Source organism: Marmota flaviventris, chromosome 3, assembly GCF_047511675.1.
Source record: "Marmota flaviventris isolate mMarFla1 chromosome 3, mMarFla1.hap1, whole genome shotgun sequence".
NCBI lineage: Eukaryota > Metazoa > Chordata > Mammalia > Rodentia > Sciuridae > Marmota > Marmota flaviventris.
The window spans coordinates 170079723-170093329 of record NC_092500.1 but is presented as its reverse complement, the minus strand read 5'-3'; the positions used below and the strand labels follow the sequence as shown (position 1 = coordinate 170093329).

The window sequence follows — 13607 nt, the reverse complement described above, 5'->3', positions numbered from 1 at the left end:
TATAAACAAATCAAACCTCAGCCTACATTTTCCCAGGGAGGTAGTGACAGAGCTGAGATTCTGTTAGGGGAAGAAAGGATACAGAAAAATATACCCTAGGACCATATTCTATAAGATAAAGCCAGAGCAACATCGCATCCAGGGGAGGTGACACCTTTCTGGGGCATGCAGCATTTGTTGACCCAATGGGCTGGGGGTAGTTCACCATGGGAGCAGCCTGGAGTCTGGGGACCCGGAGACAAGTGATGAGGATCCAGCTCCAAGGTTTGATGAAGCGACACTGGGGTCTGGGTGGGGTGCTCTCTAGTTTACCCCCAACCCCGGACACTGCCTCAGTCCCCGAGGTCAAGTGGCACTAGTTGAAAGAGAGTGGCCCACTAGGGGGTCATAACTTTAATTGGTGCATGAGGAACATGGGCCAGGGGCCAGGGACATCCTCGAATGTGACGCTGTGAGTTCCGTAATTATGGTTACCACATGTTTCTAATTTTTTGAAATTGTCCTGTTTCCAAATATTCTTTTGCCACTTCCATATACATTGAAATCTCCAGGGAATTTAATATTGTCATCATTCAAATGACATTTTCCATCTCTTCCCATCTGTCACTACTCGTGAACTCGGGATTCTGCCAGTCTCCCCCCACTGAAGCACCAGCCCCACGAGGGTGGGTCCTTCCTCATGGTCGTACCCACTGCTCTCCATCAGACGCTTAGTCCCTTATTTGCCAACAAGAGTAAAGGAATGGAGTGAGATCAGGCTGGCCAGAGCAGAGAGGCTGTCAGGCACCTAAATGTCAGCCCCGATACCTGTGTCACTTTTGGCCTCTTCCTGTTACTGTGACTCTGACTTGACACCCTGCATACCGCCTGCGCCAGAACCCACAGCATCCTCCTGCCAACCCCCACGCACACTGACCTCACCCTGAGGCTTCTGTGTCAACCTCCTGATGTGGCACAGTCCCCTGCCATGTGACGCACTGCTGATAGAGATGATTTCAGCCATCTACACAACACCCCTGTGAAGCAGGGGTTGTCCCCATCTCACAGTGGGGGAAATGCCCTCAGAGAGGCCAGAAGACTTCCGTAAGGTCACTAGAGTAGGAAAAAAGAAGAGGCCCCAGTGAGTCTGGCACTTTCAGAGCTCTCTTTGAATATCACTAAATTTCACTGATTCTGTGACATACATTTCGGCATCTCTGAAGTCAGAAAGCATCCAGCAATTGATGTCATTTGCCACCATAGCTGGCAAAGGTTCCCATCTTAATGGTATTTAAAATAGGGAGGTGCTTCATAACAAGGGGCGTCTAGGTTTGGTCGACCACTCGCTGTCTCTCACAGAGCATCAGGGGCAGAGTCAGAATCCACACCCAGGCAGGTCTCTCTGGCTTCAAGCACTTTCGTACCCACAGCCTTAACTGTCCCTTGGTTTTCTGTGTTCCTCCTACATCCCCCTCCATGACAAGTGTGGCTGCCTGGTCACCAGGCTTCAAAAGATCAAGAGGAACCCAGCAGCCTCACTCCTTGGTATTTACCCAAATGAGTTCAGACTTCTCATTGACACCAAAACCTGCACATGGATGTTTATAGCAGCTTCATTCATTCAGAAAAACCGAGATGCCCTTTGGTGGGTGAATGGATAAACACACTGCAGCCTCTCCAAACAATGTTGACCAGCCCTGGGGAGAATGGAACTAGCAAGCTGTGAGAAGACACGAAGGAAAAGTGAACGAGTCTTGCTCAGGCAAAGAAGCCGGTCAGAAAAGGCTGCATGCAGCTTGATTCAAGTTGGAATTGAGAACTATGGGGGCAACCACAGAAGAGGGCAAAGCTCCATGGCTGCCGGGTTGAGGTTCTCAGGCACTGGAGCTACAATGTGTGACACAGTGATGGTGGGCACGTCTCATCATGCGTTTGTTCAAACCCACAGAATGTGCAAAATTAAGAATGAACCTAGGGGGAAGCTGTGGACTTCAGGTAATGACAAGGTGTCAATCAATGGAGGCTTGTCATTTGTAACAAATGTCCCATTATGGCGGGGGATGTTGATCTCTGTACCTTCCAGCCAATTGAGAACCTGAAAGTCTTAGAAACAACAACAAAAGAAAGAAAAGAAGGAAATGGGGGTGAAGGAGGCTGACCGCGGGCAGCAGGGACACCCTGTTTCTGTGGCTGCAGCCCAGCCTGCTTTTTCCTCCTGCCTGGAGGGAGGAGAGTCAGGAGGTGCAGGTGGGGGTCCAGACCCAGGTGGTGACTCAGTCTTCCGGCAGGTGGTGCGGACGTCACGATGATCCGCCTGGTGAATGGCTCCGGTCTGCATGAGGGCCGCGTGGAGGTGTACCACGACCGGCGCTGGGGCACCGTGTGCGATGATGGCTGGGACAAGAAGGACGGGGACGTGGTGTGCCGCATGCTGGGCTTCCGTGGCGCCGAGGAGGTGTACCGGACGGCTCGCTTCGGGCAAGGTAAGTGCTGCAGAGGAAAAAGACTGGGGAGAGGGCCCGCTGGTCCTAGCCCTGGTCTCCGCTCTCCTCTCCGTCGCCCCAGCTCCTCTGCTGCGATCCTGCCATCCCCCAGGCACGCAGCCAACACTCAGGCTTGTCTCCTCTCTCCCCTCCTGGCCCTTGTTCTCCATCCTGTGTCTCAGGCGCATGACTAGTCCCTTCCCACTGGATAGCTTCTCGGATCTTTGCAGCTTGCTTTCTCACCCCGGCCACACCTTTGTGCAAACTTGACAGCTATACAGCACTCCGCGATGGTGTTCCAAGCGTGTTACACATATTCACTCACTGAGTCCTTACCGCAGTAAGAAGATAGAGATTTCATCCCCCTTTCCAAAGAGGAAACTGAGGTACAGATAGGGTGGGTAACTTGCCCAAGGTCCCACAGCTGGCAAGTGGCAGAACTTGTCATCAGACCCAGGTAGGGATCTCAGGAGTCCATGTCCTACCCACTCTGTCTCTGCCTCTCTGACCCTTTTCTTCTCCAGATGAACACCCCCAGATGTTCCATCTCACCCTCATATGACAAGAAGATGTCCTCCTTGGCCATTCTGTGGCTTTCCTTTTGACTTGCCTGGGCACATCCCCCTTCCTACAGATGGGACAAGAGGCTTGGGGCAAAGGGCCAAGACTCTAACCCTCAGCAGCAGCCAGCTGTAACCATTCTTTCTTTTCCTGTTACAAGGCCCCAGCTCCGGTCTCCAGTCACCCCACCACGTCTGTCTCTCAAACTCAGCCCTTTTCTGCCAGGACAGCTGTGGCAAATACCATTGACTGGTGCCTTGAGCATCCGGAATTTATTTCCTCTCCATTCCAGAGGGGAAGTCCAAGATCACGGTGTTGGCAGGGGGGTTCCTCTGGGGCCTCCCCCACTGGCTTCAGATGGCATCTCCGCCTTGTGTTCTCAGGTGGTCTTCCTTCTTCGTGTGTGTCCTAATCTCTCTGCTAAGGACAGCAGTCCTATCAGATTAGGGCCCATTATAATGACCTCATTTTACCTTAATTGTCTGACGTCTTCTCCAAATACACTCACCTTCTGAACTATGGAGAGTCAGGACTGCGTCATGTGACTTCTGGAAGGAGACAAATCAGCCGAAAGCCCTCGGCATGCTTTCTACAGTCACCGTCTTAATCCCATGTGGGTTGCTATTGCAAAATATCAGAAGCTGGGTAGCTCATCAATAACTGGGCCTGGTGGCGCATGCCTGTAATCTCAACACCTTGGGAGGCTGAGGCTGGAGGATTGCAAGTTCAAGGCCAGCCTGGGCAACTTAGCAAGACCCTGTCTCAAGTAAAAAGGAAAGAGCTGGGAATATAGCATAGTGGTAGAGCACCCTGGACTCAATCCTCAGTGCCACACAAAACAGATAACACAGCAATTTATTTCTCACAGTTCTGCAGTCTGCAAACCCCAGGATCAAAGCCCCAGTAGATCCACACTCAGGTGATGGGCCTCTTCCAGGCTCACAGAGAGCTCTGGCTGAGTCCCCAGAGATGGAAGGATCAAGGAAGTGCTCCAGGGTGTCTTTTTGAGGACACTAATCTTGTCCATGAGGGCTCCACCCACATGACCTGATCACCTCCCGAAGGCCTCATAATACCCTCCTCACCTTGGGGCTTAGATTTTTATATGTGAATTTGGGTGAACATAGCATTCAGTCTGCTGTGACCACCATCCACACACGGACAGCAAGGAGCATTCACTCTGCACCTGCCAATGTGGCTGAATGCCCATAGTACCCACCTCCACCCACACTCAAGCACACACATTCACACTCACGTGTGCTCTCTCTTCTGCAAGACCTTGAACATGAAGAAACCTGGGTTGACTCAAAACCAATACCCCGGTTCTGAGGAATCCTGCGCTCCCCACACCTGTTTAGTAGTGACCTGTCCCTTGGCTGTGTGGTCTTGGGCCTGCTGTTTCTCACTCTGGGTCTTGTGTCCTCGTCTTTAAGTAAAGGGCTTGCAGGATCTGTGATTGCTGTCCAGTCTGGGCCCTGGGAGTTGGGACACTGCTGCTCTCCTCTCAGGAACATCAGCACTGTGCTGAGGGGTGGGATTTGGCCTGGTCCTCCCACACTCAGGAGCCAGGTCTCTCTGCAGGTGTGGACGGCAGCAGCCCACCATAGCAGCTCTTTGTTAGTGGACTTGAGCTGGGCATGTGTGCTGTCATGCCCCAGGTAGCAACTATCTGGTGCCATCCTAACCTTGTGCTAAATGGCTACAGGGACCCTGTTCAGCCTGAGGGGAGAGGGTGGCATGTCCTCTCTAGATGGGGAAATAGTCAGGACACATCCATACTGGCCCTGGAACCTCTATCCTCAACCCCAGGATGCAGTTCCTGCTTGGAAGCTCATCTTTGGGTGCCCTTTGCATCTGCTGAAATTGGGGGTGCCTGCTGAGACAGCTGGCAGGAAACACCTGGGCAACGCCACATGTTCTGGCCTCTCCACCCAAAAGCCAGAGCGCACGGGGACTTCAGAGGCATACAGTGCCATGGAGGGCAGCCCGCAGAGAGCACTTCTCTTCCATACATCTTTGAGCTGCATTCTAGCCTGTTTCTTCAAGGAATCCTGTCATAGCATCTCCCTGAGGAAGAAGAGGGAGTCCTTGCTCTTTGGTTTCAGGATCCATCCAGTGAGGACTCCTTCTTAATAAGAGGAAGCGAAACCATAGACTCTTCTCAAGAAGTCCAAACAGTCACTTTGAAGGTGGTGGCAGTCTTGGCCTTGAACTAGCAATCCTCCAAGTGAAGGTAGCCCAACCCCAGCACATGGCTCCCAGGCTGGACCAGCCATCCTGTAGACTGTGGCCTCCTTTTGCCGGATTTTTATATGACATAACCCGTAGGAGGAAGCCCTAAACTCCCACTCCATCCCTCAAAGCAGAGCGAGGACTCAGGCCTGTGGAGCCTCAGCTTTGGACCACTGCTCCCCGCCCGTCCACTCACCTGTCTCACAGGCTACTCAGGCCCTGGGAAAGTAGGTGGCCAGTGTCTCTAAAGGGCACATGGAGGGAAGTAGAAGCCAGGGAAGGGAAGAACTGGAGGGGACGGCCACAGCTGAGGCTCAGCCAGGGGCCCTTTCTGCCAGCCCAGGCTGCGCTCCCACGCCTCTCCCTGTTCCCACGCCTCTCCCTGTTCCCACGCCTCTCCCTGTTCCCACAGGCAGGTTCAGGACACTTTCGTGGGACAGGTGCTAGGTGCAGGACCAGGGCACAGAGCCAAAGGAGCCTTGCCCTGACCACACATGTCCAGCTGAGGGGGATTCTAAGCATGATAAGGGCTCTGGCGCCACAGAGTGCTGGGCAGAGGGGAGGGGAGGCCCCCCCTCCTGGCAGTGGGTGGGGCTGGTAAGGTCCCTGGCCCCAGCCTCCTACCCACCGGACCCCTGCCTCTCAGTCCAGGTTCGCCCACTCATCGGCTTTCCTCCATTGCCTGTGTCCCTCCGCGTCTTCAGGGTGCACGTCCTCTGCCAGACACACACAGGCCCATCCCTCCTCCCTCAGCCTCCCAGAAAGCTCTTGCGCTGTTCCAGGGCCCTCTTGTACCCCTTTCCTCTTTAAAACTTCTTATCCATCAGCCCCCCTCCTCCGCCTCTGTGGTCCTTGAATTCTGCTCGCTGTCTTTGGAGGCCATTGCCATACCCGGGGCCTCAGCACCAACCCAGATCTCTCCCTGAGTCCAAGAGCATTCTGTTGAGCTCCAGACTGGCATGTCCAGTTACCTCCTAGACGCCCACAGGTACCTTCAAGGACCTGCCCAAACTCCCAGCTCTTCCCTCTTGCCAGATCCTGTACTCCTCTCTTGGGCCCCCAGCACTGCCCTCCCAGTCAGGCCCATCCAGGCCAGAACCCTGGGGCACCTCCTCCCTGTCTCCTACTCAGTCCCCGAGTCCCGCAGCGTCTACCAGTGTCCACCGCTCTGGCCCCTCTTGAATCCGTCCTCACTGTCTTCACCTTAAGACCTCAGGCAGGGTAGAACGGTGATTGGGAGCTCCGACTCTGGGGTCAAACCCCCCAAGTTGGAATCCTGTCTCTGCCACCCTCTAGGTGGTGACCTCGAGCAGATTCTTAAGCTCTGGGTTCAACTTCTTCTTTTTAAGTGAGATAGCAAATGTTAAATGAGATCGCGTGCCGCCGAGCTGTTAGAACATGGCCCAGGTCTCTCCTCTGTGCGTTGGGTTCAGGGGGCTGTCAGTCAGCGGGGCTTTGGTAGCAGTTCCAACCCTGCACATGCCACCTGCAGCTGCCCTGGTGCCATCCTCCTGGTGGCTGCCTGGGACCATTCTAAAACGAGCACCTACGCAGCTCAGCATCTTCCTGGATTCTCAGTGGGCCTTTATCTTGGGATCACTTTGGTTCCCTTCACTTAGCACCCAAAGCCTTCCTCATCTGCCCCCTGCCCACGCTGTCCTCTCCTGGCGGTGGCTGCTTGCTCAGAGGACACCGGTGCTGTTTCCTGTCGCCTTGTCTCCTCACTTGCGGTTCTCTGCGAGGCCTTTCCCGCCTTCCTCTGCCAGGGAGTGCCTGCTCCGCTTGAAAGTCGGCTCAGTGACCGCCCCTTGAAGAAAGCTTCTCTGGCTTCTTCCATCTCTCACCTCAAGATGAAGACGCACCTGCTCCAGGCTCCCGTGGCAATCTGGGGCACGTCTCTGTCACGGCCTCTCACACTGGCCTGGCCTTGGAGAGACTCGAACATCTTTACAGTTCAAAACCCAGAATTGGGACATACTAGGAACTGGACGAATATAGGAGGGAAGAAAGGAGAGAAGGGGGGGAGAGGGAGAGATGGATGGAAGGAAGGCAGTGAGGGAGGGAAGGAGAAAGGGAGAGAGGAAGGAAGGAAGGCAGTGAGGGAGGGAAGACGGAGGAAGAGAGGAAGGAAGGAAGGGAGGGAAGAGAAAGGGAGAGAGGAGTCCAGTGCCTGCCTAACCTGAGCCCACCCCAGTGTAATTGGCAACATCTCCAGTCCCTGACAGTCCTCCCTGTGGTCCAACACCATTAATTGTTTTCCCAGATAGAGCTTAGTCATCAAATTATCTGTTTCCCTGGAGAAAAGCAAGGAGAGACCCAAATCAGAGAGAGTTGAAGCTGTTTTACATTTTAAATTTGTCCAGGAGGAACTAGAGAGGGAGAGGTGTGGCTGGAGCAGGTCTGGGGAGGTGGAAGGGCTGGGATGAGCACAGCTGGAAGGAGCCTAGAGCAGGGAGCATCGCCCCCGAGGCAGGTGCAGAGAGGGGACTGGGATGGGCACAGTCAGACAGGTGGCAGCAGGCGGATGGACTTGGGAGTGTTCACTTCTAATTATATCATTATTACCATTTTGGCCTTTTTTCCCCCCTAAAATAACGTGCTTAGTGTAAAAATCAGCCCACATTTTCTGCATAGAGTTGGACAGTAAATATTTTAAGCTTTGTGGGCTGGATGACCTCTGTCACAACTACTCAGAGAACTGAGGAGACCAGCTGGGCACAATAAGTAACCAAATGGACAGGGCCATGTTCCAATAAATCTTTATTCATAAAAATAGGCATTGGGCCACATTTGCCCTGTGGTTTGCTGCCCCTGGCTAGGTGTTGTGGGTTATGGACTGTGATTCTATAATGAGAAGCAAGTCCTGGACCTGTTAAGTGTCAGAGGCCAGCCGAGTCATGTCCCTAATAATTAGAGAATCACTAACAAGTCACTTCATCTTCTGGGGCCTCCGTTTTCCTCCCTCTTAAATATCTGTCAAATAGCTAAGAGGCTCAGATGGAAGCCTGTAGGATTCAGTGTAACCTAATCCCACTATTCATGTTACTTTAAATAAATATATAGAAGCTCCAATGTGAGCTGCACATGACAGATTTTTTGCTTTGTTGATCTGCCTTTTGTTGTTTAGCGATGTATTCCAAACACCTACAATAGGGCTGAGTACAGAGCGGGCCCTCCAACATTTGTTCAATGAATGATCACCTTCAAACCTGGCGCTGTGCACATCAGGCCACCTGGGCTCTTTGCCCAGCCCCCTCACAGTGGAAGAGTGTCTTGTTGCTTTCTTCTCTTATCTGTAAAATGGGAAGCATGGTGCCTGCCCTACTAACCCTAGAGGACTTTATCATGTCACTGTAGAGCTGGGCCCAGTAGAGTACAGACCTGACCCAGCAGGGATCCTCAGACTGGACTGTGTACATGAGCTCTGCCCCCTGCCAGGGGTTTCCCCCAACAAACTCGCTGCCCTGGTTTTGGGACGGCACCTTGAGCACTCACATGTCACTTCTAAAGCTAAGGTAGGGATTGGCAGCTGGAACCCCCAGAGTACTCATTTCTGTGACATCGCATGAGAGGTCAAGATGGTTTGCTGCTTCCTTCCCCCTTCAATGAGGTCTCGCATTGTTGTCAAAACCAAAGATGTTCCAGGCTGCTCGCTTAATGACCGTATTCCCATTTTATGGCCTTTCCATGTCTGGATGTTGGCCAGGGCTCCCTGGCTGAACACCAACTAAGGATTGGAGTTTTGAGACCCTGTGCGCACATTCGGGCCGGGTAACCTTGGGCCTGCTCTTTGTTAGTCTCCTTTATTTGCTTCTTTATTTGCTTTGGGTGTGACTAATCCCAGAGAGCTCTTGGGTCTGTGGCCTTTTGCTGGGTAGTTTGTAAACTGATGTGTTTTCCCGGAGATGTTTAATCTGCAAGCTGTTGCTGTGCTTGAAGGGCCTATTGTGCAAGAGCCACAGCTCAGCAGGCAGGGGAGGCCCTGGGGAAGGCGTGGGGTCCAAGAGCCGGCCAGTAGGCCTCTCCTCCCTGATCTGCTGTGGACGCCCTGCATGGCCATCCCCATAATGGCAGATGGTGACAAGCTCTACATAACCAGAATATGTCCACACCACTTAGTTCATGTGGTAGATTCGGTCAGCAGTGTGGGTTTAGATGTTCCCTTGACATTCTTTGTAAGGGGATTTCACTGAGCAGCTCAGTGACAGAGTTTTGTCATTCATTTTGATAGTTGACTATTTCTCTAAAAAGGAGAGGGATTTCCTGATGGCTGAAATGAACCGGGGAGATGACTCATGAGGGTGGGGTAACAGGACTAACCCAAGCTACCTTTTTCTTATGGTGCCACTGGGGCTTGAACCTGGGGATGCTCTACCACTGAGCTCCATCCACAGCCCTTTTTATTTTGAGACGGGGTCTTGCTAGGTTACTGAGGCTGGCCTTGACCTTGAGATCCTCCTGCCTCAGCATCTGGAGTGGTTGGCATTACAGGTGTGTGCCACTGCACCCGGTCCTGAATTGCCTTTACTACAGGTTTTCTTAGATTCCACAGCCCTTTTCAACACACGAACTACAACCTCATTGACTCGCTCAGAGTGACCCCATTATTAGGACCTATTTTATGACTCTTAACCCGGTTGTCATAGACCCAACAAGTGAGGGTGCTGGGATGACCCACAGTGCTGGCTTGGCTACAACTCACCAGGTTTTAGCTCTGGAAGTCCCACATCCTGGGAGGCCCCTTCTAGTTTGGAAACCGACCTGGTCACTCCACATGGTGCTGAGACTTGAATTGAGGCATGTCCCACGTCAGAGCCCGGCTTCTGCCTCTGCCCGTGCTTCTCAGTGCACACACAGCTCCTTGGCTCACTCGCAGACCCTGGCTCAGTAGGGCCTGGCCACCACTGAGGGGCTCTACTTCTAATAAGCTCCCAGGTCTGGGACCCCACTCTGAGTGACAAGGCTACTGCTTCCCTAGGAGCCCTGGAGCTCAGCCCCACCATCTGGGCCAGACATAGCCATCAGCTCAGAGAGCCCAGAAGTTCCCGTCTGTTTGTCATTGGTGGCACAGGGTGACTTCTGTGCAGCTGACTCCATTCTTCCCTCAACAAGCCCTGACCCTGGACAAGCACTGCTATTCACTCATGGAGACTCACTGGCTTCCCTAGTTTAGCCCCTTTAAGTTCATTGAGGTCCCACGGTGCCAAGTCTGCTATTCTGTGCCCCGACGCAATCCTGGGAGAGCTCATTAAGGCACCAGGCCCTCCACCCATGGGCACCTTCAGACTAGCAGGGTGACAGGGCTGGCTGGAGATTGCCTCACCAACCTTGGATTTGGAGACCTCACCTGATTACTTATGGTTTAAGGATGCTCTTGAATATCCTCCAATGTATATCTGGTGGAAATGTTAAACTCTGGGGTCTGTTGTCCTTCCAGAATCAGTGTTTTGGGCTCACAGAATGGGACCATCTGCCTTAATGCTCACAGGTTGGAAGTGATGTTGGTATTGACAAACTTGGCTCTGGGGCACTGGGGCAATCCAGGGTCTGGCTGATACTGTCCCCTGATTAGACCCTGCCTCACTATTTACCAACAAAGGCTTCATGTTGCTATAACTCCCAAGCTCTGCAGGGTGTCTTACAAAGCGTGATCCTGGAGGCAGCAAGACATGAATTTGAGGTTACACTGCCACTTATAAGCTGGGTGACTGAGTGACCTTGCACCAATTTTTCTCTGAGCTCAGTTTCCCTGCCTATAAAATGGGTGTTTGTTAATACCTACCTCAAAGCAGCGTGGTGAGGACAGAGGAAACTAGGTATGTGCAAGATGCCTGACACATAGGAGATACGAATGTCATCACCTCAATTATTATTATTCTCCTCCCAAGAAACTGAGCCTAGAAATAAGCATGAGTTTTTGGTGGGGTGGAAAGGGCAGAAGGAAGCCCCAGATCTGAGAAGTGCCTACAGGGCCGTCAGGGACAGACTGTCAAGGGCAGGCAGAACCATGCCCCGTCTCCTCCCGCTTCCTGCACCCCTGCTAAGAAGCCATGTTGACCTGTCTCCACAGGCACAGGGAGGATTTGGATGGATGACGTCGCCTGCAAGGGCACAGAGGAAACCATCTTCCGCTGCAGCTTCTCCAAATGGGGGGTGACAAACTGTGGACACGCTGAGGATGCTGGGGTGACATGCTATAGACACTAAAAATGGGCACAGCCCAAGGTCAAGCCCTGTCACCAAGCCTTGCTCCTGCGTTTCTGCGATAGGGACATCGCTTGGAGCTACCTTGGCTGTGCCTCTGCTCTGCCCGGTCCAGTATCCCCAGCCCCCATAGCCCTATCCCCGGACCATGTGACTTGCCACTCTCCTTCCTGACATCTGCTCGAGTGCTCTGTGGGCTCTGTGGGCTCTGTCTCCCTCCCCCCAGGGTTCCTGCTTGGGGAGCCCTGGTCGACTGGACCACCGGTTTGCTCAGCCGTCTGAGCCATCCACAGGGCCTCGTATCCACGTTCCCTTCAGTCTCTTGGTTACATTTGAATGCTGAGAAGATATCGGAGACAAATATGGCAGTGGAGATGGGCGGTATTACGGATCTCTGACTCTTCAGATAATTCCCAAGCCTCATTTAGGCCACGAGTTTCAATATCTGCCTCCCCAGCAAGAGGCAATCCTGAATGACTTGGTTTCCCCTCTTTCCTCTGCCTCCACGCACAAGGGGTTAGTTGGGAGGGAACATAGAGGAGAAGCCACCTGTAGGAGCAAGAGGGAATGCAAGACTCCTGCAGAAGCCCAGCTGGAGCTGGAGAAGGGGACTGAAACCAGCATTTATTCAATGACTACCATGGTGGGCTACATAGTACCTTGGTGCTAAATCAATCCATTTTGCTACATTGGTACAAGGCATGTCAGTCCAGGTAAGGTACTGCCTCCAGGTAGCACTCACCTGGCCTTCAAGTCAGAAACTGAGAGTGCTGAGGCCAAGTTCCCACTGGGAAGGCCTGAGCAAGAAGCTTGGGCCAGAGACACGGGTGCTTAGAAAGCCACACAGATGTGAAGGGCTGACTGGGAGGGTGAGCGCCCATGTTAACTTGAGTCACCGCTTGGTCATTGGGCAGTCAGGGTTAAAGGCAAGTCGAGTGTGTCTCAGAACTGTTAGGAGGTGGTGACATTGCACCTTCTAGGCCTCTTCAGGTGTGTTCCTGTGGTCAGGGGACACAAGTCCTGATAGATCTTATAGGATGGAAGGAAGTGAGGACTCCCTATAATTTCCAGGGGAGTGAGAGGCCAGGGCCCTCCACTCATCTGCAATCTCTGTCCCCTCCTGGTGATCGGGAGGTCAGACTCTGAAGTGTACATGAGGAGGAGGTTGGACTGGGCCATGTTCTGGGGCTGGGGGCTGCTACCTGGTAGCAAGTACTTTCAGCTCCATCTCTCCTTGGAGGAATCACAAACTCATAGTTGGATACACGATCGCCTGTCACCTCAGGTGAGCATTATTGTGTGTTGGGAAACTGAGACCTGGGTCCCTTCAAGCATAGGCCCAGCAAAGGCCTGGCTGAAAACCAAGCCAATATGTGCCCTTGGTCATTCTTTGCTTACAGTATGCTTGTTATTCACCAGTGTCCTAAGGATCAGAGACTCTCCTTCTGGTCAGTTGCTATGTTTACATAACACGCATGTGCTCATGCATCTTTTCCCAGAGCCAATATATGTATGCATATATAAACACAGCACTCCTTACTACATAGCTCAGCTCATTGCAAAGTTTGCATTTAAAGCAAAATACTAAAGGTGGAAAGATGTCACTTTGAAAAGAATTCACAACTCAGTTCTAGCAAAGAAATTGTTACCCCACCAGTGAAGACTCAGATAAATTTTTTACTTGGTCTTTTCATTTGGGGAAACACACATCTTGTTTTAAATAAAATAAAAACAATGTTGAAAACTGTTTGAACCTTAAACATAGAAGTCGGCTAGTTTACATACCTACCTAAGAGGACATGGAACTGACCATGGACCTGTATATTTCAGGGACTAAAGGAAATTAGGCCTGGCCTAAAATATATCAAACCTTTTGTAAGAAAGAATTTCAATAAAGTGAAAAACATGTCACCAATATCTTCTCCATCATGTTTTTTTTTTTTTTTTTTCTCATGAAAACCCAGGGAATGTGGGGAGGGCTCTGAGGTTGATAACCTGATCATTTTCCAGCAGGGCTTGGTAACAAGGGCTGTCTATGAAAAGCTGTTTGACTACTTCTGGAAGACAGAAGGATCTAGACCAAGAGCCTGATGGAACATGTCCTAGTCTGTTTTCTATTGCTATAACAGAACACCCGAGACTGGGGAA

General features: G+C 52.1%; 1 protein-coding gene across 2 annotated transcripts in view; it reads left to right on the top strand.

Moving 5' to 3' along the window:
- Positions 1–13374, top strand: part of Scara5 (scavenger receptor class A member 5) — a 105453-nt gene extending 92079 nt beyond the window's left edge. For both annotated transcript variants that reach the window (XM_027927091.3, XM_071610607.1), the window contains 2 exons: positions 2268–2462; positions 11326–13374. In XM_027927091.3, coding sequence (XP_027782892.1) covers positions 2268–2462; positions 11326–11462 — 332 coding nt within the window. In that variant the 3' untranslated portion in view covers positions 11463–13374. The remainder of the gene's footprint in view (positions 1–2267; positions 2463–11325) is intronic.
- The last annotated feature ends 233 nt before the right edge of the window (positions 13375–13607 follow it).